General features: G+C 39.7%; 2 protein-coding genes across 2 annotated transcripts in view; both read left to right on the top strand.

The window, feature by feature from the left end:
* LOC105042727 (NADH dehydrogenase [ubiquinone] 1 beta subcomplex subunit 7) overlaps positions 1 to 22,137 on the top strand; it is a 26,042-nt gene extending 3,905 nt beyond the window's left edge. Inside the window, exon 2 of the mRNA XM_010920024.4 lies at positions 21,937 to 22,137. The gene's annotated coding sequence lies outside the window, so the exon portion shown is untranslated. The remainder of the gene's footprint in view (positions 1 to 21,936) is intronic.
* On the top strand, positions 7,415 to 27,729 carry LOC140857376 (secreted RxLR effector protein 161-like). Its single transcript, XM_073256164.1, has 2 exons — positions 7,415 to 7,886; positions 27,602 to 27,729. Exons 1-2 carry the CDS (start codon positions 7,415 to 7,417, stop codon positions 27,727 to 27,729), a joined length of 600 nt encoding a protein of 199 aa, XP_073112265.1.

The raw sequence follows: 27,729 nt of genomic DNA, 5'->3' as shown, positions 1-27,729 counted from the left end.
TGGGTGTACATGGGCTTGGGTGAGTGCAATCATGTGGGTTAGCCATGGGAGTTGTTTGGGTTTGATCTTAGGTTAGATCAATTTGTACTCATACATATATGAGGTCATAACCTGATTTGGTGGTGTGAATAGAACCATTTTTCTTCCAATTTTCTCTCTTTTCCTCTTCTTTTCCCTTACACGCCTCTCAAGAGGAGCAGCAAACCCTAGCCACCACCTCTCAAAAACCCTAGCTCCCATCAAGCCCTAGTGCCAAGACCTTGGGTGCCTCCAATCCTTGCCGCCCTGCCTATTTTGGCTTCTACCTCTTGCCGCCCCATTTTCTGATGGTTTGAGGTTTGTTTCCAGGCCTCCACACTGAGAAGAAAAGATCCAACAATTGGTATCAAAGCTCTGGTCTTGCGTGGAAAAGAGGGAGAAGCCAAAAGCAGGAGAAGATCATCAAGTAGAAATTTACACGTCTCTTCTAAGGTATTTTTTCAGATCTATCTTGTGGTTTGCTGTAATTTTGGTAAGATTTAACCATGGGAAGCAGCATCAAGGTGGATTTCCTAGAAGTTTGATGGGAAAAAAAGTTTCTCCATATGGAAAGTTAGGGTGGAAGATCTGTTGGTCCAACATGAGTTGGATCTGGCGTTGGAGGAGAGATATGATGGAATGATAGATAGACAATGGATGTCCTTGGAGTTCTGATGGCATGTTCAGCCATTAGAGGGTGTTTGGCGGACTCGGCGTTGTATTCGATGTTAGAAGAGAGGACTCCTAAGGGGTTATGGTCGAAGTTGCACACCATGTACATGAGGAAGAACATGTGCAACAAATTGATGTGGAAGAAGCAATTGTACAGCCTTCGGATGCAGAAAGGTGGAGACATCATAGTGCACATCCAGAAGTTTGATCAGTTAAGTATTGATCTGGTGAACTTTAGGGTGAAGATGGATGAGGAGGACAAGAGTTTGCTATTGCTATGCTCGCTGTCCTTTTCTTATGATCCGTTGGTGATGATGCTGCTGTATGAAAAGGAGATCTTGTATTATGAAGACATTGTCTCGGTACTTAGATTCAATGAGCAGAGAAAAAGGTTGACCAAGGAAAGAGCTCCTTAAGAGGGCTTGGTCGTAGGGGAGAGGTTTGGAAGAGGGAAGGATAGAAGCAAGCAAAGGGGACGGTCAAAGTCTCGAAAAGGCAAGGAGGCAAAATGCTTCAAGTGCAATGAAGTTGGGCACTTCAAGCGGGATTGTCCTCTTTGGAAGAAGCAAGGAGAAAGGAGCGGATCTGATTCACTGAGTGCTGTGGCTGATCTCGAGGTGGACGATGACCTCTTGGTGGTTTCGGATGGTCACGAAAATAATATAAAAATTTGGATCCTGGATTCAGTCTGCTCTCACCACCACACACTGTATCAATCTTGATTCTCTACATACACCACAATCGATGAGGGGAGTGTGACACTTGGAGACGACTATCCTTGCAAGATGGGGCCATCAGAATAAGGATGTTAGATGGGATGGTGCTATTGGGGATGTCTGATCAGGATACCACCACCATGAGACCTTTTCGATTCTACTCGCGTTGCACTGGATCATGTGTAGATATCGTAAGAGAAGAGAAAGAAATACAATATAAGAAAAAAATAATCAAGTATGTGGATCAGCCCAAGACTCATCTCCATGGGGCATGCAAAGCTTCACTATGAGAAAGGAACAAGTACAAGAGGAGATCCTCACACTCTCAATCCTTATACACAATCTCTCTCAACTAGAAACTACTCTTACAAAGCTCTCACTAGAATCCAAAGAGATCATATCTGACAACCAGCCCGAAGCCCCTACTTCTGCTCTTTATCGGTGCCTCCTCCAGGGTCTGCAGTCGAACTCGCTCTTTCAGTTGCTGTTGGTGTCTCTCACATTCTGCCAAATACACACCACTCTCTGTTCCACCTATAAATTTTAAAGACCTGAGATTGCATCAAAATCGGAGTCCTAAGAGGTTTAAGTCTCCTAATGGGACTCAAAACCTCGCTTGGCCATTCGATCAATGTCCCCGTTCACTGTGATCAAGCTTGGAAGCTCCAGCCGTCGTTCGATCGTGCAATTAGTGCAGCTCAACACCCCAAACCTCATCGGTCCACCCAATAGTGCCGTGGACCGTGAGAACCGTTAGAGAAACCATGCTGGTCCACCATGGACTGCGCGAAACCCTTGGAAAATGGTCGTCCGGTCCACAGCACCTCCCATGCACTGCCCAGTCCACGCATGGGGCATAGACCGCGTGAAGACTGCTCACGGGCCGCTCGCTTGCGCATCTACTGGGCCGCCTCCTGCCGCACGTGTGTGTGCACTTGTGCGCTGGCCACGTGCTTGCAGGCCTGGGCCCCCTGTGGGTCCTGTACGCCATGCAGTCCACCCTCTGGTGTTCTTTTGCACGCAATTTCTCTATCTGGACTCCATTTGGACTGTTCTTGGGCTTGTTGGACTCCATTCATCATCCTGAACCTCATTTTGGGCTTATTATGGATCGAATCTCTGGATATTTTTTCAACAATCTCCATCTCGACTCGATATTTGGCCTCTACAATAACTCTGAGAGCTCATATCTCACCTTCATGTCCTGGGACAAACGTCTGCTGCTCATGGATGGGCAAACATGGGAGTCGAACCAGACCGCTCGATCCCATCTCCGTCATGGACCGTCCACTTTGACCTGAGACCTGCTCGAGATAGTCTCCTGCGGCAATAGAAATCTCATTTTGTGATGTCGCTGGTCATCCTTCCGAGTCTTTCGTCTCGTGCCTGATCCTCTTGCTCTTGGCGCTCCACCTCGCACTGGGCTCTCTGTCAAGAGGTAATGTCCTCCATACTGCTTTTCCTTCATCACGACCTTATTGCCATGCAAAATCTTCAGGATTCTTTCATCAGCTTTTCACCTGTAGCTGCTTGAATCCAATTTGCTGAGAAAAATTAGATTTCTCTTAAAACTGGGTATGTATCGGATCTCACCCAATTTTCTCACTGCTCCATCATGTGTCTCCATGCTGACCGTTCCGATGTCTTTGATCGTACAGTTCGATCTATCCGGCAAGCAAATAGTGCCTTCACTGTTCTTCAGAGACTCAAATAGCTTCTTTCTGCAACAAACATGATGGGAACAAGTAGAGTCTAAAATTCACTACCGGAAAGGAGTAGTTACTTTATTTGAGACCATAAGCGCAACAACGATCTCAGTGTCACTACAAACTGTCGTCATAATAGCCATCATCCGATCTTTGAGTTGAGGGCAATCTCTGACACGATGCTCCAACTCGTCACATCGGTAGTATCTGATCTTCTTATAGTCCATCATCCTGGATCTGGACCGTCCACGTTGCGATCCTCTGTCGCTTCGTCTTCCACCACCACATCCTTCAGTCACTGCCAGAGCTGAGTCACCGTCTGAACTCGAAGTCCGATTCTCTGTTTGAGAACCTCATTCTGAAATAGTGCAGAAGTCACCTCTTCTATCTTGATGGTGCTCTTTCCTACTAGAAGAGCAGTCACCAAGGATTCAAAAGAGGAAGTGATGATAGTAAGACCAATGCTTTGGTCTTCTCAACTTTCTTACCAACGTTGGAGAGGTCGGGAGGATCTTCTGGAAGTTGCTTAGATGCTCCTGCACGCTCTGTCTCTCGATCATCCATAGCTAGTAGAACTGCCTCCAGAGGAAGAGAGTATTGGTGAGAAATTTCATTATGGACAACTCTTCGAGCTTTGATCATATCGCCATCGAGGAAGTCTCATCAAGCATATGAATCACCACATCATCCGCTAAGTACAAGCGGATTGCACTCACTGCCGGCATCTGAGGCCGCTTCCAAACCGTCATCTCCATGGCAGTCGGTGTCTTCTCGCACAAGAGAGCATCGATCAACCCCTACTGGATGAGCACATCATCTTTGACTGTCAGAGGGAGAAATTACTTTTTCCATCAAACTGGCTGATCTCCACCTTGATTGAGCTTGTCTTCTCCATCTTCAATCTCAATCAACACCGTCACGATCTGGACAACCTCATGTGCTAGTACCATCTGAGTTCTGATACCAATTGTTGGGGATGTCTGGCCAGGACACCACCATCATAGGACCTTTTCGATACCATTCGCATTGCACTCGATTATGTGTAGATACTGTAAGAGAAGAGAAAGAAATGTAAGATAAGAAAAAATAACTAAGTACGTGGATCAGTTCAAGACTTATCTCCATGAGGTATGCAAAGCTTCACTATGAGAAAAGAACAAGTACAAGAGGAGATCCTTACACTCTCAACTCTTATACACAATCTCTCTCAACTAGAAATCATCCTTATAAAGCTCTCACTAGAACTCAAAGAGATCCTACCTAACAGTCTGCCCGAAGTTTCTATTTCCGCTCTCTGTCGATGTCTCCTCCAAGATCTGCTACCGAACTCGCTCTCTCGGTTGTTGCTGGCGTCTCTCAGGTTCTGCTGAACACACACCACTCTCTGTTCCACCCACAGGTTTTAAAGACCTGAGATCGCATCAAAATTGGAGTCCTAAAAGGTTTAAGTCTCCTAACAGGACTCAAAATGTCGCCTGGCCGTCTGATCAACATCCCCCTTCACTATGATTAAGCCTGGAAGCTCCAGCCACCATCCGATCATGCAATCAGTGCAGATCAACGTCCTAAACCTCGTCGGTCCATGCAATAGTGCCTTGGACTATGAGAAACGTCAGAAAAATCGTGCTGGTCCATCGTGGACCATGCAAAACCCTTGGGAAACGGTCGCTCGGTCCATAATACCTCCCATGCACTGCCCGATCCACACATGGGGCGTGGACCGCTTGAAGATTGCTCATGAGCTACGTGCTCGCGCGTTCCGTGTTCCGCCTCCTGCCCTGTGCGCGTGCATTCACATGCTGGGCCGTGCACCTGCAGGCCTGGGCCCCTTGTGGGCCCCGTATGCCATCCGTACGCCATGTAGTCCATCCTCTGGTGTTCTTTCATGCATAATTTCTCCGTTTGGACTCCGTTTGAGCTGTTCTTGGGCTCGTTAGACTCCGTTCGTTGTCCTGGATTTTGTTCTGGGCTTATTGTGGATTGAATCTTGGGGCATTTTTCTTAATAGGTGTGAATCCTTACCAATGTAAAGTACGTCTCGAAGCTGAAAAAGAATCTAGTGACACTGGACTATCTAGAGTAGAATGGCTACAACTTTATTAGTCATGTCGGGAGTGGAGTTCTGAACATTTTTAAGGGAGCCATGGTTGTGATGAGAGGAAGGAGGTTGGAGAACAACCTATACAGGATGGAGGGTCTATAGTGACTGGAGGATCTGAGATAGTAGCTGCAGTACAGGATCAGCAAGAAGCATATTGGTTGTGGCATTTTCGCTTGGGCCATATAGGAGATCTAGGTATGAAGGTATTGAGCAAAAGTAGGACGATCCTAGATCTGGATGGCGGTGTTTCAGAGATTTGTGAGCCATGCCAGATGAGCAAATAACACAGGATAAAATTTGCCATTAGCACAGCCCGCAGTGAAGGTCCCCTGGAGCTAGTGCACACTGATGTGTGGGGATCAATCCCAGTTTTGGTGAGGTATGGGTCGAAATACTTCTTGATCCTGATAGACGACTTCTCAAGAAGGGTATGGGAGTATTTTTTGAGGAAAAAGTTAAATGTCTTCTCAAAATTTAAAATTTGGAAAGCTGAAGTGGAGAAGGAACGGGGTTGCAGTGTGAAGTGTTTGCGGTCAGACAATGGCGGAGAATTTACCAGCAATGAGTTCATGGATTTTTGTGAGGAATGCGACATCAAAAGGCACTTCTCAGTAAGGAGAGCTCCTCAGCAAAATGGAGTGGGCCGAGAGGATGAACCGAACCCTCATGGAGAAGGCAAGGTGCATGAGACTGTAAGCAGGGCTTCTCAAGTCATTCTGGATGGACATAGTCGATGCAACTTGCTATTTAGTGAATCGGTCACCTCACACCAAGTTAGATGGCGGAATTCCAGAGGAGATATGGTCTGGAAAGGTGGAGCTGAGCTATCTCAGGATGTTTGGGTGCACGGCTTATGTGCACTGGATGCTGGTGAGCGGAGCAAGTTGAATGCCAGATCACGAAAGATGGTGTTCATAAGATATTCGCGTGGAGTTAAGGGCTACCGACTATGGGATCTCTTGAAAAAGAAGGCCACCATCAGTAGGGTTGTGGTCTTCGATGAAAATTCAATCCTCAAGAGGTAAGGAGGCATGGAGGAATAGCAAGCACAGCTGGAGGTCCAACAGGACAAAGTTGGACAGCTGACATCATATTCTGTTTTGCCTTTTGCAGGTGCACTGGAAAGATTTGATATTCAGGTGGAGCACCCTCCAGAGGTGCCTCCACGTGTGGAAGGGGTTGAGACACATCATAGAGGCTGAGAGATTCAAAGGGACAAGGAGGAACCTAGTACAGACATTGGGGTTGCACTGCACAAGCCTAAGCAAAACGTGAGGCAATCGGAGAGATGTGACTTCGAGGAATCAATGTCTTATGCATTGGTGACAGCGAATGGGGATCCTCATACCTATGAGGAGGTGGTAGAAAGTCAAGACAGAGATGGGTGGGTCCAAGCAATGATAGAAGAAATGCAATCCCTCCAGAAGAACTAGACTTGACGGTTGGTACAGCTGCTGAGTGGAAAGAAACCCATAAGATGGGTTTACCAACGCAAGGAAGGGCCTTCAGAGCAGTAAAGAGTCAGATTCAAAGCAAGGTTGGTGGCCAAGGGGTATTCCCAGAAGGAGGGCATCAATTACAATGAGGTATTCTCTTCTGTTGTTAGACATACTTCAATTCGGATGCTATTAAGTATGGTAGCAGTCCAGGATTTAGAATTGGAGCAAATGGATGTTAAGACAGCCTTCATGGGAATTTAGAGGAGAAGATCTACATGGAGTAGCCAAAAGGATTCAGAAAATCATGATTAGAAGGAAAGGTCTGCCTGCTACAGAAGTCATTCTACGGATTGAAGCAGTCACAAAGGCAGTGGTATAAGCATTTCGACACATATGTGAGGAGCATTGGTATGACCAGATGTGAGTATGATCCTTGTGTCTATGTTAAAATACTTGAGGATGAGTCTAGATTGTATCTACTATTGTATGTGGATGATATGTTGATAGCATGCAAGAGTAGAAGTGTAGTGTAGGATTTGAAGGCAACCTTGTCTCGAGAGTTCGAGATGAAAGATTTAGGTCTTGCAAGAAAGATCCTAGGCATGGAAATCCTCAGAGACCGAACAAGGAGAGTGCTGCATTTATCTTAAGAGGATTATATTCGAAAGATTTTGGAGAGATTTGGCATGAAGGATGCAAAACCGACAGCATTACTGTTAGCCAGTCATATCAGCCTTTCGAAGTCTGTCGCCCTAGGCCAAGATGGAGGCTAAAGAGTTGGAGAGGATACCATATGTTTCTGGTGTGAGAAGCCTTATGTATGCGATGGTGTATTGTAGGTCGGATCTTGCCCATGCAGTGAGTCAGATCAGCAGGTTTATGGCAGACCCTGACAAGGAGCATTGGAGAACACTGAAGGATATCTTTAGGTATTTAGTGGGCACAGTTGGAGTCAGCATTTGCTATGGGCAGCAAGATGATGTTGAGGGATGCTCCAATATGTTCAAGAAGGCTCAGGATCAGATGATTGGGTTTGTGGATGTGGATTTTGAAGGAGATGTAGACATCAAGCATTCTACGACAGGATTTGTGTTCTGCTTGAATGGGGATCCAGTTTCTTGGAGATCTTGCTTACATCCCATCACAGCATTATCTACAACTGAAATGGAGTACATTGGCATTACAGAGGCAGCAAAGGAAGCATTGTGGCTGAAGGGATTGGCGTTGGAGATGGGTTTGCATAGGGAGCTGTCAGGATGCATTATGATAGTCAGAGTGCACTGATGTTGGTCCAGAATTTTGTCTATCATGCAAGGATCAAACATATTGATATCAAATACTATCGGATCAGAGAGCTAGTGGAAGAAGGCGAGGTGGAGCTGGTCAAAGTTCATACGAAGGAGAATCCAGCTGATGCACTTACGAAGACTCTTCCGAGGGATAGCTTTCATAGGTGCGTGGTGCTGATGGGGCTGATGGATAGATTTGATTTTACATCAATTTTGGGGCATCAAAGTGGAGTTGTAGGCTTAGGTGTGGTGCTCCTAAGCTTTTGATGGTCAACAAAAAGATCAAAGTTTGAAGTCCATGAAGCACTCATAAAGGTTCTAGGGCTAGTTTGGACCCTAAGGTGGAGGCAGACAGCCTTCACGGTTTTGAGGCCCAGGAGTCATGGGCTTTGAGGGGCTAATTCATTTTTGGATTAGGTTTGGGTTTAAGGAGGATGAAAGCATGCAAGTCATGGGTGTACATGGACTTGGGTGAGTTCAATCATGTGGGTTAGCCATGGGAGTTGTTTGGGTTTGGTCTTGGGTTAGACCAATTTGTACTCATACATATATGGGTTCGATTTTTTCTGTTCCTCTCATCTCTCTCCCCTTGCATGCCGCCCAAGAGGAGCAGCAAACCCTAGCTGCCACCTCCTAAAAATCCTAGCTTCCATCAAGCCCTAGTGTCAAGACCTTGGGCGCCTCCAATCCTTGCCGCCCTGCCTATTTTTGCTTCCACCTCTTGCCGCCCCATCTTTTGGTGGTTTGAGGTTTGTTTCCAGGTCTCCACGCTAAGAAGAAGAGATCCAACAGGAGAAAAATTGGGATTGTGATATTTTCTGTTATTCTCGAATACCACAACTTTGTAACTATATTGGTAGCTTACTTTCTAATGGTATCTTTGTTAGTTTCTTTATAGAAGGGAAATAGTTAAAATCATTAATGAGACCAAATATGTCATAAAACTCAGCACGAAGAGAGTGATCTTCAACCTGAAAGTGTGACAGTAGGACAACCATGATCCTTTGATGATAGAGGAAAGAATCTATTGATTGATGTGAGAGATCATTTTAGTTGATTGGTGGTTGTCATAATTTTGATTAAGATGCATTTGGTTATCTATATATTCAAAGAACTTTTGTGAGAATAACATATTTAGATGGAAGGCACTATGTTTTAAAAATGTGGGTTATACACCAATGTGGTGAATTTACAGAACATGAATCTTTATTTTGAACCAAAATGATGGAAATCCACCAAACTCGTTAAGCTGTACGAGAAATAGCAGGTTGGTGTTTCAGAGAGTGGGACTTGCTGCTAAAAACAAAGTACACCCTAATGCTCCCCAAACCCATGGAAAACATCCCAACTAAATAAAAAGGAACAGCTCACATGCCTTCAACCCAAAGACTGAAAGCTAGGATGTAAGCTAAAAAAGAAAACACTCAAAGATCAAGTTTACTTGTCTTCATGTTTTGAATCATCTCGATGCTACATGTCATCCACTTCTCCCCTGCGAAAGGTGGTCTATATTGTGGTTTAAAAAGATAAAAGTGGCACAAGATTGGTAGGGGAGGAGAAAATGATGGATTGATGATTGGCAACTAAATTGATACATCATCTTTATTTGCTTTCTTGGGATCTCTACCATCAAGGGATTTGTATGATCTGTTTGTTTTTCTGTAGGGATGTAAATGCACTGAGCTTGATTGAGTGTGGGTCTCGGTCTCTAATCAATTTTGAGACAGATCAAGCTTGATTTGCTACAACATTTTTGAGCTTAATTCAAGGTTAATGATGTAGGACAACTTAAGGGGATGACCTCCTTATGCGTAGATGGGCCTAAGGGGTGGGTGAAATTGGCAAATAGTAATTTGTTGCCTTGCTGCATATCACAGAAAATGGAGCAGAACTGAAAAATCTAGTCGATTGAAGGGAACAAGGAAGTTTTCTAGGTTACTCCTAAGGTTTATATATTGTTTTGTGTTAAAAAGAGCTTTTTTAGGGTTTTAGGCAAGGTTTTAAATCCCGTGGGACGGAAGTGTCTTAGTATCTTTATGGAATGGGACGTCCTACTGTCCCAACCCCTCCCGACAGCTGTCCCAATCATGCATCCCGATAGATATCTTCCTTTTTTCTCCCTTCTTCTTTCGTTTCTTTCTTTTTTTTTTCTTTTCTTTCTTCTTTTCTTTCTTTTTCTTCTATTTTCCTTTCGTTTCTCTTTTTGTTTCATTTTCTTATCCCTTTCTTTTTTTCCTTTTTCTTATTCTTTCTCTTTCCTTTCTTTCTTCTTTCCTTTCTTTTTCTTTTTCTTTCTTTTCACTTTTTTTCTTTCTTTATCTTTCTTTCTGTCTTCCTCTTTCTTCTTCTCCCCCCGCATAGATGGATTTTGAAGTCCCGACCCCGTCCCGATCTCGTTTTCTCACAGAAATGGGATGGGACATAAAACTTTGATTTTAGGGTCAAAGTAGAAGACTTGATATTGACCTATAATCTAATTCTAGGGTATGGCTTAGATTGTAACAGACGAGAGACAAGTGGATGAAGAAAGGTAGGAAGACAAAGGGAAAAAGAGAAGAGAAGAGAGAGAGAGAGAGAGGGTGGGGCAAGAAGGCACTAAAGAGGAGAGAGAGGAGAGAAACAACTTTTTTCTCACAATACAACTAAAGATTTCCCTTATCATACATATATATAGCCTACCTTAAGTTAAAGATCAAGCAACCAATAAAAAAAAAAGAAAAGGTAACTCAGAGACCAAGTTACTTGTGTGCCAGGTAACTTGATAGCCAAGTGGCTCAAAAGGACTAACTAGGTGGCCGAGTAACTTAACATATACATTACTTAATAGCCATGACTCGAATAAAATATTAAACAAATACGCACCTAATTGGATGAGGGCTTGAATCATCATGGTAAAATTGTGCCTCATGATCCTAGCCTTTGACTTCACCACTGAATTTCAAATTGAGCTGAACATGAGCTTAATTGGTTAGCCAGACAATCTTAAATCAGGCTATAGAGGCAGCTGAAGCACAGATCATGGTAGAAACCAGCAACAGTGGTGTTGGCCTGATCTTGGAGGAGTACAATTTAGAGTAGAGAGGGGGAGGGTCGAGAGGATAGATCAAAGAGAAGAAAAGGGGAGATGAGCTTGGTGGAGCTAGTAGTGGTTGTGGAAGCCAATGGAGTTGCTGATTGGTGCTTGTGGGAGGTTAGGGTTTTAGAGGGGGGAGGGAGAGAGAGAGAGAGAGGAGATCAAGTGGAAGAAAGGGGAGGTCGTGGAAGCCAATGATGTCACTACCAGCCGGAGACGGCTGCAACATTAGTGGCCTTGTCATGGAAGAAGAGAGAAGTACAGGCCTTTTAGAGTCATGCAAGAAGGAAGTCAGTGTGGTGTGGCCTTGGGCGAAACAAGAAAGCACAGAGAGGAGGTTGAGCCAACTTAGTGAGCCAAAATCAAATCATGTTACCATTAGACCTAAGATCTGACTATTCATTGTCAATGTATGTTTATAATATAATATATAATATGATTTGAGCTTGTCTAGCCAAGCTTGATCAAGCTGGGTTGCTTTCTGGCTCGACTCAATTAATTTTGTGCCTAGATCCGTTGTTCAAGCTATGCTCCTTTAGTTTTGAATTGAGCATGTACCACGCTTAAGCCAAGCTGAGATAAGCCAAGCTCAAGTAGCTCAGTTCATTGAACGACCTTGTCTGCCTGTATGTCTATCTATCTATCTATCTATCTATCTGTTTGTCTGGTTTGTCAATTAGCTAGTCTATCTATTTGTCCACCTACCTACTTGCCTGCCTGAATCGAGATTGAGTAGTTAGGTTCATTTGACAGCCCTGTTTGTTTTGCTTGCCGGCCGTTTGTTTGTCTGCTGCATCTGGAGAGAGCTGCAGTATGCAGTAAAATGTTAAATTTTTGGCAAAAGATTTAATTATTCAAAACTAATGATAGATCATCCAAATTGAAAATCGCTTAAGCCAAGCTGAGCATGAGCCAAGCTCAAGTAGATTAGTTCTTTCGACAACCTTATCTGTATTTTTGTTTATCTATTTGTCTATCTATTTGTTTGTATGGTGGTTGATTGGCCTGCTCACCTGCCTGCATGCCTGCCTGAATGGGGCTTGAGCAGGTAGGTTCATTTGACAACCTTGCTTGTCTAGCTTGCTAGCTATCTGTTTCTTTGTCTGCCTGCCTTTGGAGAGAGAGAGAGAGTTGGACTACATAGTAAAATGTTGAATGTTTGGCAAAAGATTTAACTATTCAAAACTAATGATTGACCATCCAAATTGAAACGTACTATGCATCAAATTGGTGCAAAAATGAACAGTTTTAATAGCATGATATGTTTTGTTCTAATTTAACCATTGAAACCTATGAATTCAAATCTAACCATGTTTTAAGATGTGTAGATGATCAATGATGTGGATCTTCAATCTATTTGCCCTACTATGTATTTAGCATACTACAATTTATGTTATTCATTTTTGTGCTATTTTGATGTGTAGGCAAGAGATCTTAAAAGCATATAATTTTTGGTTCACACCCATTCCATCATTGTTTTTGGAATTTTTAAGTCTTTTGTCAAAGACTTAATGTTTAACATATAGTTTGACTCATAGAAAAGCAAAACATAAAAAGAAGAAAAAAAACATTGCATAATAGTTGAAATGGACAAAAATGCCTTTTTATTGCTCCTGAAACATCTAAACCAGCTTCGGAATATCATCACCCTATTTCTTGAAGAGAGAATGAATTCAGGTGATTGCTTGTGGCAAACGTGGCCTCTAGGCAGCTAGGTGCTTGCCGAGGTGTCAAAATTGGTACTTTGGTAGCTGTCCATTCTAAAGCTCAAGGAAGTTTCAAGTGTTGGGGAAGCTGTACTACCTGGGAGGCTGCCTTTGATAATCTTAGAGATATCAAGAAAAATCAAAGTAATCGTTGTCAGTGGCTGTGTTTGTAAATATCAAAAAAAAAAAACATCACCTCCTTAATTGTAGTGCCATCACCATCCTAATTACTACATGTATTTGGAAAAAAACATCAATCCACCCTTGCTTTGTGTTTCTTACTATTCAAATAAAATACATCATATTTTTATCAATTATGCTTGACATTTATAGGCCTTAAGGACTGTGAAGAAGGTACAATTGCAAACCATGGCTTTATTGGGACATTTTTACTCTGCTTGTTGGTTACCAGATGCCCTTACTCTATCTCATGATGGTGTCAACTAAACTACCAAGATACGCACAACCGAGTGATGAATATCGTCGATTATCAGTCTAATTGTGGCCTAAATTCTGATTGCTTTTCTGTAAACCTAAACTCATCACAATTGTGCTTTTGTTGCTAAGGTTTTAGAGTCGTAAATTTGTATTTGTATTTGTATGCGTTTTTGGGGGTCATCAAAACAATGGCATATTCATGAGTCATTATAGATGATACTCAATAATCGAAAATAGTTTCATATATTTTAGTTTTTCAAGGTCAAGCTGTTTAACAAAGACTAGGAAATTATGATTCAATTGATGTATCTTCATGGATCTTTGACTGTCTGTTGATATGTTTTTGGATCATTCTCTACTAATGTGTGCAAAAAGTGTTGGCTCAATGCAAAACTGTACGGTATAGAGAGGTGCTAACTATTGAACTACATATTTGTAGTATTCTTATAACCTAGGTAGGTTTTGCACAAAGAATTAAGCATTCTAGGTATTCAAACAATATTTTATAAGATGGAAATTATAGCTGTTAAGTAAATCTCCCTAGTTAAGTAAATGATATCCCTTATATCTAAAGATTCTAAACAAGTTAAGAAAATGCTGTTTATATCTTTAAGTGGTACAAATTAAATCAAAAATATTTCACAGTCATGATCCATGCAGCCATGATCATATAAAAACTCATTATCAAGTGTGACAGGAATTAGATCTAAAGAAAACATAAAATATCAGTAAATATTTTTTTTAACATAATACAATAAAGGAAATGGTTAAGATAGAAAAGAAAGGAAAGATCTTAGGTCCATTTCAAAAACAAGGCTTGCCAATCAATTATTGGAACCCTCTAAGTTTATTTTCTTCCTTTAAATAGATTTCATAAGAATGAAGAAGGCAATTTTGTCTAATGGAAGCATTTAAAAGGATTTGTTTCCTGGGTTTGTATGATAAAAAGGATCAGTGCATAAGTTTTGAATGAATCCAAAATGGTATTGATGCCGGAATATAGTTGAGTTCTTTTATGGTTATTTCCTATATTCAAAAAGTGAGGAATGTCATAGAACATATATTTGATGAATTCAGCATGTTGTTTGAGTTTTTGGTGGGACTAAGAGAAGTTGCTGAGAGGGGTATTTAGAGAGCATGTGAAGGGGATTTTGCCCACCTATGATGTCTCACAACTTGGCAAATCTCCTAATCTTTACATGTGGAAATTGGCCAATCGGTGCTAAGAATAAGAATGTTCTTAGTCATTCCTATTGTTGCGTTGATAAAGTTGTTAACTCTGATGGGTTTGTTAATTTACATGCTGTCATATCTTCATTTTGGAGAGGATTAGAAGGTGAGGGGGGTGGCAAGGCCCACACTAGATGTTTGTTTTGGAGAAGGGATGCTTATGTTCGCTAGAATGGATTCTTAGAAACAAGGGACAAGATTGCAAGAAAAGTTACTAACTTATAGGGACCATGACCCTCTCACCCTGAGGGGTCCTCTTAGTGCTCCCTTTCTGTGTGTGTGTGTGTGTGTGTGTAAACATAAAACATGTAATTTTTTTCTAAAATTTTATGTATTAAGTTATTGATCTCCAAATCAAGGTGGGCTATACTAGTATCGGGATCCATATCGCTTGCCCGATAGTACAGTACCATGTCGTGCTATTCCGTTCCAGCTGTACCAACAAAAGGAATGTTGGCAAGGGAGGGGGAAAGGGACAAGGAGAGAGAGGAGAAGAGAGAGAGAGAGAGAGAGAGAGAGAGAGGGCTCCAAAGTCCTTATCTCCTCTGCAAGGCATAGGGGTTCTCCCCTATTTCGAAACGAAACAAGAGTGGGGAGACCTTTTTTTCTTTCTTTTTCTTTTTTTTTGCAAACTCCTAAGTTTGCTGACTTCACTTAAGAATTTGCAAAAAACATCTAGGGCTCCATCCTCATTTTGTTTCTAAACAAAACGATCCCCTGTGGCCTAAGGAGGAGATGAGGCCTTTCAAGCCCTCTCTCTCTCTCTCCCCCTCCCTCCCTCAGCCTCTCCCTCTCCCTCTCTCTCCATCTCTCACTCTCTCTCTTTTCCTCTCTCACCTTCTCCCTCTCCCCCTCCCACGCTGGGTTTTATAAATCGAGAGGTGGAATCATGCCGGTTTGCCCTTGGTACAGTTATGTACGCTTTGAATTAGGTGGTTTGGGGCGGTACAACGATCTTTGCTCCAAATCATATTTGTTTATGTATTCAATATCTCTCTTTCTCTCCCCCCCCCCCCCCCTCTCTCTGTCTCTTTATGTTCATAATCCATTTTGCATACAAGCTTCATTTTTCTAAAGGAAATCAAGGTGTATTTTTCTTGACTTCTCTTTTCTTTTCCCTCTCTCTCTCTCTCTCTCTACACTTTAACATGTATTCATGGCGTGCATTATCTTGTTGACTGTTTAGTCTTTGTTACTAACCATGATTAGGAAGCTTTACTTTATGTTTTCTGAATCACCTATGAACATTCACTTCCATAGATTTCACTCGAGGGCTAGATCCTCAGCTAATGCATGATTATCTAATTATCTTGCACAACTTTACCCAGGATTGGCTGTCCCTTGTTTTACTAAGTTTTCTACGCAAAAGGAGGCCCCATTGTTTTTCATTGCTTATGATTGTGACATCTTAGTCTGTGTCCATCACTCTTTCCTCATTTTCTGAATTCAGCAAAGTTTGATTTGCACAGATGCACATTGACATTCTAGCATCTGCTAGACTAATGTTTGTGGATTGATTGGAGCTGTATTTAGTCATCACAAGTTAAACTTAAGCAAATAATATGCGAACTAAAGAGTCTACGAGCCCCATAAAGGCACAAATTTTGGTGTGTGACCAGCAACTTCAGTAATAGATTACACTAGTTGATGTAATTCAAAAATGTATGGAGTTAAAGATATCTGGATAATTAGGTCAATCATGGCCATTGTAAAAGTACTCGGATTCTTTGAAGAGAAAAAAGCTCAAAGTGATATATTTTACTCTATAATTTTGACATTATAGTGTTGTAAAAATAATCAGATTCTTTAATTTGTCCACTCTCTCTTATTATGGTCATGTTTCGGCTCTTTGTGAGTCTTTTTTTTGCCTACTTGTCCTCTTGGTCCTAATCCACTAACTCTTTAACTTTCCCCAACCCTAGCTTTTTTTTTGCCTGAACTATCTTCAGTTGGTTGTCACCTTGGCACAATGTTTTTGGTTGTTGGCTTGCCAGTATTGTTAAGCCTCGGTCCATACCATGCATTTGCTTTGATGACTCTATTAAAACTTTACTCCCCCACCATCTTTGCTATGCTTTATCCACAGCTAGACCTCTTCTTGTGCTTTAAGCCCTCTAACAAAGTTCCACTTTCCACACTATCCACCTTCCTTCACCTTAATCTCACTTGCCTCTTTTCTCTCACCCTTCTTATACCATATCCAAGTCTACAAGAAGACAAGGCATGGAAATAACACATCATGTAAAAAATCCCATCCTCCTTACAACAAGAAGCGGGCAAAACTGACATACCATCGTCCATAATCATCTTAAAGACCTGAAACTTCACCTACTAGATGAATTCCTAAGAGAAATTCAAGTCTGTAATATTCAAGAGATCTCAATATTAGTCCATGGCATAAGAAAAAGGCTTCTAAGACTCTCCCTTATATTCTTTAGCATTATATGTATGTATAATTTCTAGAACTATTGTTGTTTCTTATAAGTCTTCATTTGGCTTCTAAGCTCCTTTGGATATTTTACATTATCATCACTTCGTCATCATGTCTGCATTCCTAGAGAGTTGTCATTAGTTATTTTGAATATTTAATGAAGTCGAGATGTGGAATGTGTAAACATCGATTACTTTAAAATCAACAAGTTAATATGATGTAAGCAAGATATTCTATTAATGAACTTCCTACCCTAATCCTAGCACTCCACTAATTACAACTAAAGAAGACATTAAACTTGCTGAACTCACAGAACAGTCAAAGTTAGGGTTCTCTATGTGGCCCCTTGTGAAGAGATATCTAGGCTGATTGAAGTACCACATTTTGGCATCTCCCTGGCATGATACATAGTTACATACTATTGCAGTTCTGTGCCAATGATTTGCATGGAGTGGCACTATAAGATGCCAAGTATTAGTATTCAGCTAGTATTGTGTTAGTTCAACTTGCGGGTAAGGTAGTGCTATGGTACATGTTGTGCTATACTGAGTGACACTTAAATTGATTATCTAGATGACCCAACAGAACTGTCGACTCTAAGGACACTCAACAAGAATGAGAATAAGGCACCTTAAAACTATTATAGTCGAATAGGATTTTGAAACATTCCAAATTCTTTTGATGATCAGAATTGCACTCAACTTTTTAGATAGAAATTTGCAAGTCATTGACTCTTTGATAGAGAAACAAATGTAGAAAGAGAATGGGATTATTAGGTAGACTTTCTACATGAAGAAGGCATGGTATGTCGAGAACCTCAATATGAAAGAACTGCACATTCTGAAATCCTAAAGAAGAGTCCAAACCCTTCCAAGGTGGTCCAAATTCAGTGCAAATTCCAATAGCTGTCAATTTCCTTCCTCAAACCTAATAGGAATAATGATTGTGAATCTGGCCTAATTGACTCCCTAACTTTTCCTCATGCTTTATTTCAGTTTAGAAAGACTTTAACCTCATTATTCTATAAGTACAATTATTAAACTGATATGATATTTTTATATGGAAAAAGAGGATAAGAAGTTAAGAACAATCATAAAACAGAGGAAAGAAAGAGAGGAAGAAAAACAAGAAGTTGATTGGCTTCTAGAAATTTTTGCAGATGAGGACAATCATAAAACATTTTAAGTTTTCTTGGTTGTTTCTGTTGGATATCATCAGATGAATTGGATAATTTCGATGCCATGCTTTGTTTAGCAGTAGGACCATGCTTAAGATGCATTCTCAGTTCTAAGGTTTACTAGTATAGTCTTTGTAAATGATTACTTCACTATGAGTGCTCATGCCGGGTAGTGACACATTCTCAATATACCTAGAAGTATGTCAGATTTTAATGTAACTGTTTCCCATTTTTATAATTGAGAGGAATTCGATAAGCAAAGTACTCATGCATATAAGAATGGAACAGGGCAGTTTGAGCATGCTATTTCTTACAAAAAACTTTTCTGGCTGCATATTATGCATTAAGTTAAATTGTCTGAACATTTATCTGAAAGCTTGTCCATTTGATGAGGTTAAGGGAAAAATATCTTCCACTCATTCGTATGTTGGTCCATTAGGTACCACATCTCTTATTTATCGGGGGGGGGGGGGGGGGGGGGGGGTGGAGGATGAAAATAGATGGTTAAAGCAGGTATCTCATTGCTTGGCAGGGTAGGAATTTATAAATTTGCATTGAATTATCACGAATGGGCCTTTTCAGCACTCTGCTAGTGAATGTTGCTCTTAGATTCTGGACTCCTAACTAAATGGTCCTCAGTGATCTGGAAGTCATCCTTGGATTGGCATTCGATAGGATCATATGATCTAGATCCATAATATGGACAATGGAATCCCTTGGATAATAAGATTTAACTTCAATAATATTTATTCCCATATATGGAGGGTTCAACTTTTGTGATTTTCCTATAGATTGTAGAATTACTTGTTTTTCACTACTAAGCCTTGAGCATATAAGATTAGCAAGCCAGTGTCAGGGAATTTAGCTTTTAGAAACTGAAGGAAAGGATTTTTTGGAGTTTGTGGAAACAAGACTTGTGTTTGCATTCTTGCAGCTAATGGTTAAACCTTACTTTTTTTTTCACAAACAAATTCCACCTGAAAGGTAAGTGAATTGAGATCACTGGAGTGGTAGTATGTAATAGATATCTTCAGTAGTTGGAGATGATGTTTGCCTCATCGCAATACTATATATGGGTTTATGATAGTAGAAGCTAGGCTTCTTATATTTATGTTTGATGGCTTCTTCTTCTTGATTTATCTGCTTTACACTTGCCTCATTTTTCAATATTTTTATTTCTTTTATAATATAAAATACCTCAAAATAATATTTATTTTTTTAAGATCTGTGATTTAATCAATGAGCTGAAACAATCTAACCCCTACTATTTATGAGGCAAACCAGATCCAGATGATGCTTCCTATGGAAACAACCTATTAGGTTAATGAAAAAATTCTCTTCTGCACTGTTTCACCCTTAGTAGCTGCAATCTTATATCTAGGAGTAATGCATTTGATTTGGATTGCTTTTAGAATTTCAAACTTGTACCCGCTTCCCAAGTGCTTTCGTATTGTAAGAGTTTCTAAAATATCCGCTTCCTTGCGGATCTTTTACCACACTCATCCTTGATTCTGGTAACTAAGGTTTGGCTAAGATTTGGTTAACATGTCTGTATGGCAATTAGAGGTGGCAATTTTCAACACGACATGCAAACACGACACGCAACACGATATGAAATTTTTGTATTAATATAGGTTCGTGTCGAAATCATGTCGATCCTTTTATGACATGGAGAATTTCATGTCATGTTGCATGTTAACCTGTGAATCCGTTTATGACATGTTTAACCTATATATGAAAAAATATGTAATTTTGTAATTTTTTTAAAAGTCAATGGTTATTTTTATCTTTTTATTAGAAATTCTAAAATAAAACTAAACAAACATATCAGCTCCCGTACACAGCCACCAAACTCAACTCTCTCTCTCTCTCTCTCTCATTTTAAAAATATGTATTTTATATAAAATAGGTTATTCGTGTTAAACGTGTTGTGTAAACCTGTTAACCCGACACGACATGTTTAATAATCGTGTTAGACAGGTAACATGTTTAATGAACAGATTCGTGTATATGTTGGGGAACCCTGACACGTTTATTAATCGTATCGTGTTCATGTTGAAATCATGTCGACACGATTATGACACGCGAATACGAATTGCCACCCCCAATGGCAATGCTTGACATGCCAGTTTAGTGTGAAAGTAGTAGGACATGCTTGTCATCTCTAAATAGGAATGCAGATAGGTAGCTAAATCTTCCATAAATAGAAGTGATAGAAGGAAAACCATCCAATTGATGAAATATAGCTAAGCTTTGTTTTGAATTCTCAATGGAGCCAACCAAATTTTCATAATAATCTAATGATTGAGGTGATAGTAGTGATGCCTTGATGTAGTGACATCAAAGCCACTGTTTATCCACTTGAAGATCTTTAGTGTATGAAATAAACTTATGTTGTGGTTACTTTTTCATTTTTATTTTTGCTTATTTTGTACCTCTAATGTTGCCACAAAAAATATTCTTGTAGAAAACCAGCTGATCATTTTGATTGTTGACAGATATTCCTGCATATATATATGATGATAGATATATGATTGTAAGCCAGCTTATATAGATCTATTATCCCATGTCATGTTGTCTGAATTTTCATTATGTTTGTGGAGTACCATTGATTCTTATATGAAACTATGTAGGAGTACCATTGATTCTTATATAAAACTATGTTCAAATATTTAGCAATTCTCTGATAAGATGGCAATAATCTTCTTATGGTTTGTGCATTTATTTCATGCTTAAAGTTTTTGTCATTTATTGTGGCTATTGCAAGTCTTGATGATCTTGTTTTTATTGAAATAGTATGTCAATGGAATTTGATGGTTACTTTATTGTGAGCTGGTTGTCATAAGTTCGAGCATGGAAATAGTCTCTTTGCAGATGGGGATAAGGTTGCATGTATCCAACCCTTCCAAAAGCCCTGGTGGTAAGAATCTCGTGCATTGGGACTAGACCTATTTATTAGCCAGGCCAAGATAGGCTTCGGCTAGGCTTTGTCCCAAGGTGAACACAATTTATTTAAGTCTTGGCCTAGCCCAACCCAGCTTTCAAGCCTTCCTTTTGGTCCAAGCCTACTCCTTGAACTTTGGACGAGGTCATATCTTTTATTATTATTATTATTTTAAAAAATTTTAAAAATATTTTAATAAAATGCTAAATATGAATAATTAAATAGTATCAACCTACAACATCTCTATTTTTCTGTAAGTTCACATATCAACAGCAATCATCAGTGAACTCTATAAATACATCAAAAGTAGAAAATTAAATTGTCACTTAAGTCTACAAATTCATCAAACATATACAAGCAACACAATGAAATAGAAAAACTCAGGCTGGCCGAGCTCGAGCTGGACTTCAATCCACAAGCCTGAGCTCAGCTTGTTTATTGAATGGACATATTTTTTAGGCCCAGCCTGGGCTATAACCTTTGGCCCAAGCTTGCCCAAAAGACTTTGGTTTCGAGTAGGCCGGACAGCCCATTGTGAACAGATCTAATTGGGACACCATTTTTAATATGCCGGTCGGTGCCCCCCACTCCAACCTCTCCAAAATAGAAACATGGGACAATGAAATCACACCCTTTTTATCTCTTGATATTTGCTGGTTTTCTTTCACGTATTTAGTTCGTGGGTTCCACCAAGTCACTCACTTAAAGAGATTACAGACAAAGGTGCTTTTCTAGTTTGGCTTCACGTGCCCCACCCTGGGACATCCCTTCATAAAATGGATAGCCCACACCATGCTTTGTTATGTTTTGCTTGGTGATGTGTTATAATTTTGGGTAAAAAGATAAATTTCCCTTTATTTATGAGTTTAACAAGGTCTTTTTTTTTTTTTTTTGTTAATTGGAATTGTTGATTTTTTTAGACCTGAGATAATATGCCATCTTTCTGCACATTATATGCTTCATAGATTTATTTGTGACACCTTTTCTGTTCAACAGGGAAGTGGGGATTCCATAGCTGGGAGAAAGGCACCTCTGATGTTCAGCGACGCCATATCCATGTACTAAAATTCAAGTCTGTTCCATCAGGACTGCCATTTGAAACCAGATAAAACCTGACTTGTGTTATTTCCTTTTCTATTTTATCCTTGTGCATCTAATGCTCGAGCTATTCAAATAAGAAAAACTGTTTGTCTACAAGCATGACCCTAAGAGACGGTACAAAGATCATGGCACTGGATGCTTTGTGTCCCTCTTTGCCAACCCGGCTTCTTAATTATTTTCGCTTGGTGCTGCCGGCCATCCATATGGAGCCATGTAAATGATGGTTCTGACAAATGATTTCGACCTTAAGTCATATTATGTTGATGACTTTAGAGGGAGGTAAATGATCTCTGGATGTTTCTCTGCATGCGGTTAACCTGAACTCTTTGCACTTCTCCCAGCCGTATTGCCATCTAAAAGTTGGTTATACAGTCTGTAAGCTTTGTGATCAGCGGATGGGGCCTTGGCCAGGCAAGAAAGTCTCCAACTCTGGCAATGTGGACCTATTCTGTGGTCCATTCCTTCTGGGTCTCGTTTCCTTGGCCCAAAGTGGGTGTAGTCACATGAAAAGGAATATTTTTTTTTACAAGAAATAGTCTTCTCTGACCTTTAGAAGTTTCCTAGGGGTCTGCTGGAAATGACTTCAAGACTTGGTTTGATTGAAGGCATCAAAACATGACTTATTGATAAGTGTGACAGTCTGCGGTTGACATTAGGGTTCACAATGAGTTGAAGGGCATTCCACAACTGGTGATGGATTTTGATATTTCCGTCGAATGCCTTGAATCATCAATCTACGACTCCCTGTTGCCGGTTGATTTTTTCTTGAAGTATTCCTGAACACTTCTCAAATCAATTCATAATGGGCAGGGAATTGAAATTCTTATGCCGTACGTAGAGCACCTTCTGGACCACCAGACCACCAATTACGTAAATGTATGGGGAACTTTTCTCGTAGAAAGATTTTTCATAGTGAAAGACACGTCCGTATGAATTGTCAAGCTAGCAATTTCCCTTTGGCCTCTCGCGTGGCAACTACCAAAGCAACTTGAGTAGCACGGTAGGAACATCCCCCTTGACCAATCTGAATTCTTTCCCTGCCCATGCAAGATTGCTGGCTCCAAATGGAATTTTGGTACTACAAAGTGGTACAGTGGCACTAGAGTATTGCCATTCTATGAAAAATATGGTGACAGATCTTCTTTTTCAAACAGGTCTCTAAATTTCTTGATATCTTACAGAAATACAAAAGGAACCTTAGTGAGGTTCATGTTCTATCCTTTCTATGATGGTCGAATAATTTATTAGCAATCATATTTTTCCTCATATGATATGTCTATCTAGCTGAACCTTGTTATTTTCTTTGGAAATTTTTCAATTGCTATGAAAGAAAAAACTAAATTATTTAGAATATTTATTTGGTTTGGCTTCGGTTGATTATGTCATGATCATCCCTAGAGTACCTAACCATCAAGGTTTTTGTGGTGACCAATTTGAACAAACTCGATAACAATTTTCTTTTCAGTCGTTCTCGGGTGCTAGCCAGCTGATATTGATCAAGTTGGCCGACCAGCTTGTATGGAACTGAATCAATAGGCCCAATCAAGGCTGGACCACCTAAACTCACTTGTTCACTAAAGAGACGTGATCAAACCTGGCTGAACAAAATGAAGAAGAGCACGTCTACTTCATCCTTCTGACGATTGGCAACAAGACAAAGGATAGTACGGAGGACAGTTTTGTGAATCAGGGGAGGAATGATGGCCTTGTATGTGGGATGAGAGGAAAATTCCCTTTCAAAGCCTTCAGCCTCTACTATCAAATGGACCCAACCCCGATAATAATGATGGGGGGAGGGGGTGGTGTTATTATTCTCTGCATGCACTCGAGAGGGTGGTGGGGACTCTTTTGATGGTATATAATGTGACCATCCTCCTCTCCCGCCGGCCACCCCCCTATGGTGCCTGCACCACCTCCGTACTCTCATCGCCCCACCCGTGACCCCTCTCTCTCAGACCCACGTCCCGTGCCTTGGGTAGCGCAATTGATGGATCTTTTGATCAGTTCGCCGGATGCAATTATACGTGGGGGTGGGGGAGGATCACTTTGTTACGTGTTCATGGTGCTGTTGCCACTTGCTTTTGGACTTCCATTTTCATGCAAAGGTGGACGAATTGTACCCAAAAAAAAAAAAAAAATGCAAAGGTGGACGAAGGGGTAAGCTCACCGCAACCCGGGGAGGTGACCGGAATACGGGCTTCATCTGATCAGCTACGATGTGCTCTATAAAATAGCCATTCGCAGCCAATGCATTATACGTGCATGCAGCGAACGTGGATGGGGATGAGTTTGGATTTTTGCAAGCAATGTAAAGGTCATGGAATTGATTAAAACGGCTGGTGCTTGTTAGAAAGAATGATGTTTTTTTTTTTTTTTTTTTTTTTTTTTTTTTTTTTTTCTTTTTAGGGTAGAATAGCAAGAAAAATGATGCTTTAGAAATCAGTTTACGTGACTATCTAAATCATGTAAATATTGATGAAGTAATTTGTTGATCTTATTTTGGCTGTAGAATATTATTTTCTTTGGCTCATCATGATGAAATGATGGTTGCATGGGTTGTGCCAGGTTAGAAGTTACGTTTTTGCATTTCATGAAATATAAAACTTGTTTTGATAGCAGCATTTTGGAACCCAAAGAACATGGGCAGTAAATGTCTAATCGTGTAGGGATGACATTTCCCGGCCCAGTGATCATCCATGGAACTGGTTCACGTGGGAGACGAATTGGTTGTTTGAACTTTAAATACCGCACATGTTTCTTTCCCTCGCTTCCTGCAAAATCTTACACCAATCATTTCGACCGAAGTACAACCTATTGTTTTGAACAAAACATCGGGGGCACCATTAACATCACTTTTATTTTTTATTTTTTTTTAAAAATAAAATTATAAAAATTAAGAAAAAAATATCTATTGGTATTTTTATATATATTTATATATTTTTTAAAATTATTTTTTATTTAAAAAAAATTAAAATAAGATATTATTGATTTTTGTATTTTTAAAAATAAAAAATTTCATATCTTAATTACAACCATTATTGATAACACCTCCAGTAACACTAGCATTGCTATTGTTGTCGTCGTTGCTGCCATCTCTGCAACCACAATAGCAACTATTATTATCGTGTTATCATTTCCACCATTATTTTGTTGCTTCTTCTTACGATCGTCACTTCTACCATCATCATTATTATCACAATTATAGCCATTATGTTCATCATCACCATCATTATCACCACCGTCATCACCACCATCATTATTTCACTATCGCCACTGATAATACTACCCCAGCCACTAGCACAATTGCTATAACGGGCACCCCTCACCCTCACTATCATTTCTACACTATATTTTTAGCTCTCCTATTGCTATTGCCACCACCATCATCACTGTGGCCTTAATATCTCTACCACCACCATCATGGACCGGACTATCACATCATTTTAATTTTTTTTAAAAATAATTAACTATGCTAAATAATTTATATTTTTAAAACTAAAAAATAAAATAATTTTTTTTAAAAATAAAAAAAAATATTATCAAAAGGCACTTGCCTTTTGTCCCGTCAGCTACTTTTTTAGTAGTGAGAAAATTAACAACACTAACTTGTTATATGAGCTATAAAATATTACGGTGACATCCCTTAAAATTTGATCCTTTTACACTTAAACCCTAAAAAAAAAAGATTTCAAACTGCCCCCAAAACTTTATAAATATAGGAAAGAACCGCAGCCATTAGTCTTTGTCAGACTATATTATGATGTAAAGGTCATCTGAGAGGTTAAATTTTATAAAATAACATAATTTTTTTTTCAGAATTTTTTAGTTTTGATACGAAGTGAAGTAGAGAAAAAGAAGAGTTACATGGCATACATGTAACCATCATCTTTTTTTTTTCTTGACCGTGCTCTCTATTCCCCATCCATTATAGACAAGTGGTAAAGAAGATGGGGGAAAGGAGCATAGATCGGATTAAAAAAAAGAGGAACCATACAAAAGGTAAAAAGGAGCACATAGATCGAAGGAAGAGAGAAAAACCTGAACATAATGGCTTCGACTAGTAGCAGTCACGTCTCCACCCAATGTTCCAGCCAAAACTCCATAGTGTATTGTGACTGTGGGTTAAGGGCATCCCTGAAAGCCTCATAGACTGACTAATCCTGGCTAAAGATTCTTTTGCTGCTCTATTTTTGAGGTAATAGGTCTCCTCATTTCTTTTTGATTTTTGGTCACCCATAGCCTACTCATTTCTTTAAGTTCTTAATATACGAAGGAAGAAGAGAATGTGTGTTTTTTTAATGGTATGATCCCTCATTGTTACCACGTACAAGAGATCTTATGGACAAACTAATGTAAAAAAATAAGAGCCTAGGGGCTAAGATTTATGTCAACAGAGGGCGAAAGAAGTGTTTGGTATGGCATCTGTTTGCTTCATGGATATTTGCTGGTGCACTATTGGCACTGAAGTAGAGTGTTGGGAATGAAGATGTGAAACAGTTCAATCCATAGATATAGCTATCAGGAGAGGGTGAAACTATAATATTTTGAAACTTTTAGGGCCTCAGTATTCTTTAGCATAACTTTCGGAGGCTTAATGTATGCAGTGAAAATTTTTGGGATCTTTATATAACTAGTTTTTATTAAGAAATGAATATGTATATTTACTGTTTAGTGCCTTAAATGTCCTGATGTGTCCTTTAATATCCTAATATGTTTCAACAATATCATAATAGTGAATAATTTATCTATGCAATAAGAAAAACATACACATTCATAAATATCATTTCTTTCTACAGTCCATACAATCACTTGTATATATCCATACACATTCGTACAATTATCATTTCTATCTATAGTCTGTACAAATATCTATACACAACCATACACATTAAGATACTGAACAACTGCTAGCAATCTATACAGTCACCTATACATATTCAACATATTCACATGATCATCATTTCTATCTAGGGTCCATACAATCATTTGTATGCATCCATACACATTCTACAGTCATCATTTCTATCGGTAGTCTATACAAACATCCATACACATTAAGGCATTGAACAACAACTACCAACAATCCATATAATATCTGTACATATTCATACACATTTACACGATTATCATTTCTGCCTATAGTCCATATATATAATCAGTTGTACAATTTAAATAATTATCATTTTCACCATACACAAACATACATCAGTTGTATAAATGTATCAATCACATTTCAAATATATTTTCAATTGAGAAGTAGGCAAAAGAAATATATCAATCCACATGTTTGCAGCAACATAAAATAAAGCTCTGTATATGTCTCAATTATTGAACAAAATAAAACTGTATATTATTCCATATGCTCAGGCCGTCAAAAAGCTCAGTACATGTGTTATTATATAAATAACAAAAAACTATGTATCGGCCATGTATCTCTCTAGACAATGAATGTATACATGTATGTGCACTTAAACATCTCCAAAATCAAATAACATTGCATAACAAAGAAAGTAGGACAAAATATGATGTTAAGGTCTCTAAGGGGGTTGTTGAGTTGGAGCTGGTGTTGTTGGTGGGACTGGTGGGACTACTGCTACTGTTGATGTTGCTGATGCTGATGCTGACGTTGTTGCTGCTGGTGTTGGGGCTGATGCTGTTGCTCCTTGTTTAGTCCTTGTTGCCATCTGA

The sequence above is a fragment of the Elaeis guineensis genome, chromosome 4, assembly GCF_000442705.2.
Source record: "Elaeis guineensis isolate ETL-2024a chromosome 4, EG11, whole genome shotgun sequence".
NCBI lineage: Eukaryota > Viridiplantae > Streptophyta > Magnoliopsida > Arecales > Arecaceae > Elaeis > Elaeis guineensis.
Note: the sequence above shows the minus strand (reverse complement) of the source record. Positions and strands in the feature narration are given on the sequence as shown.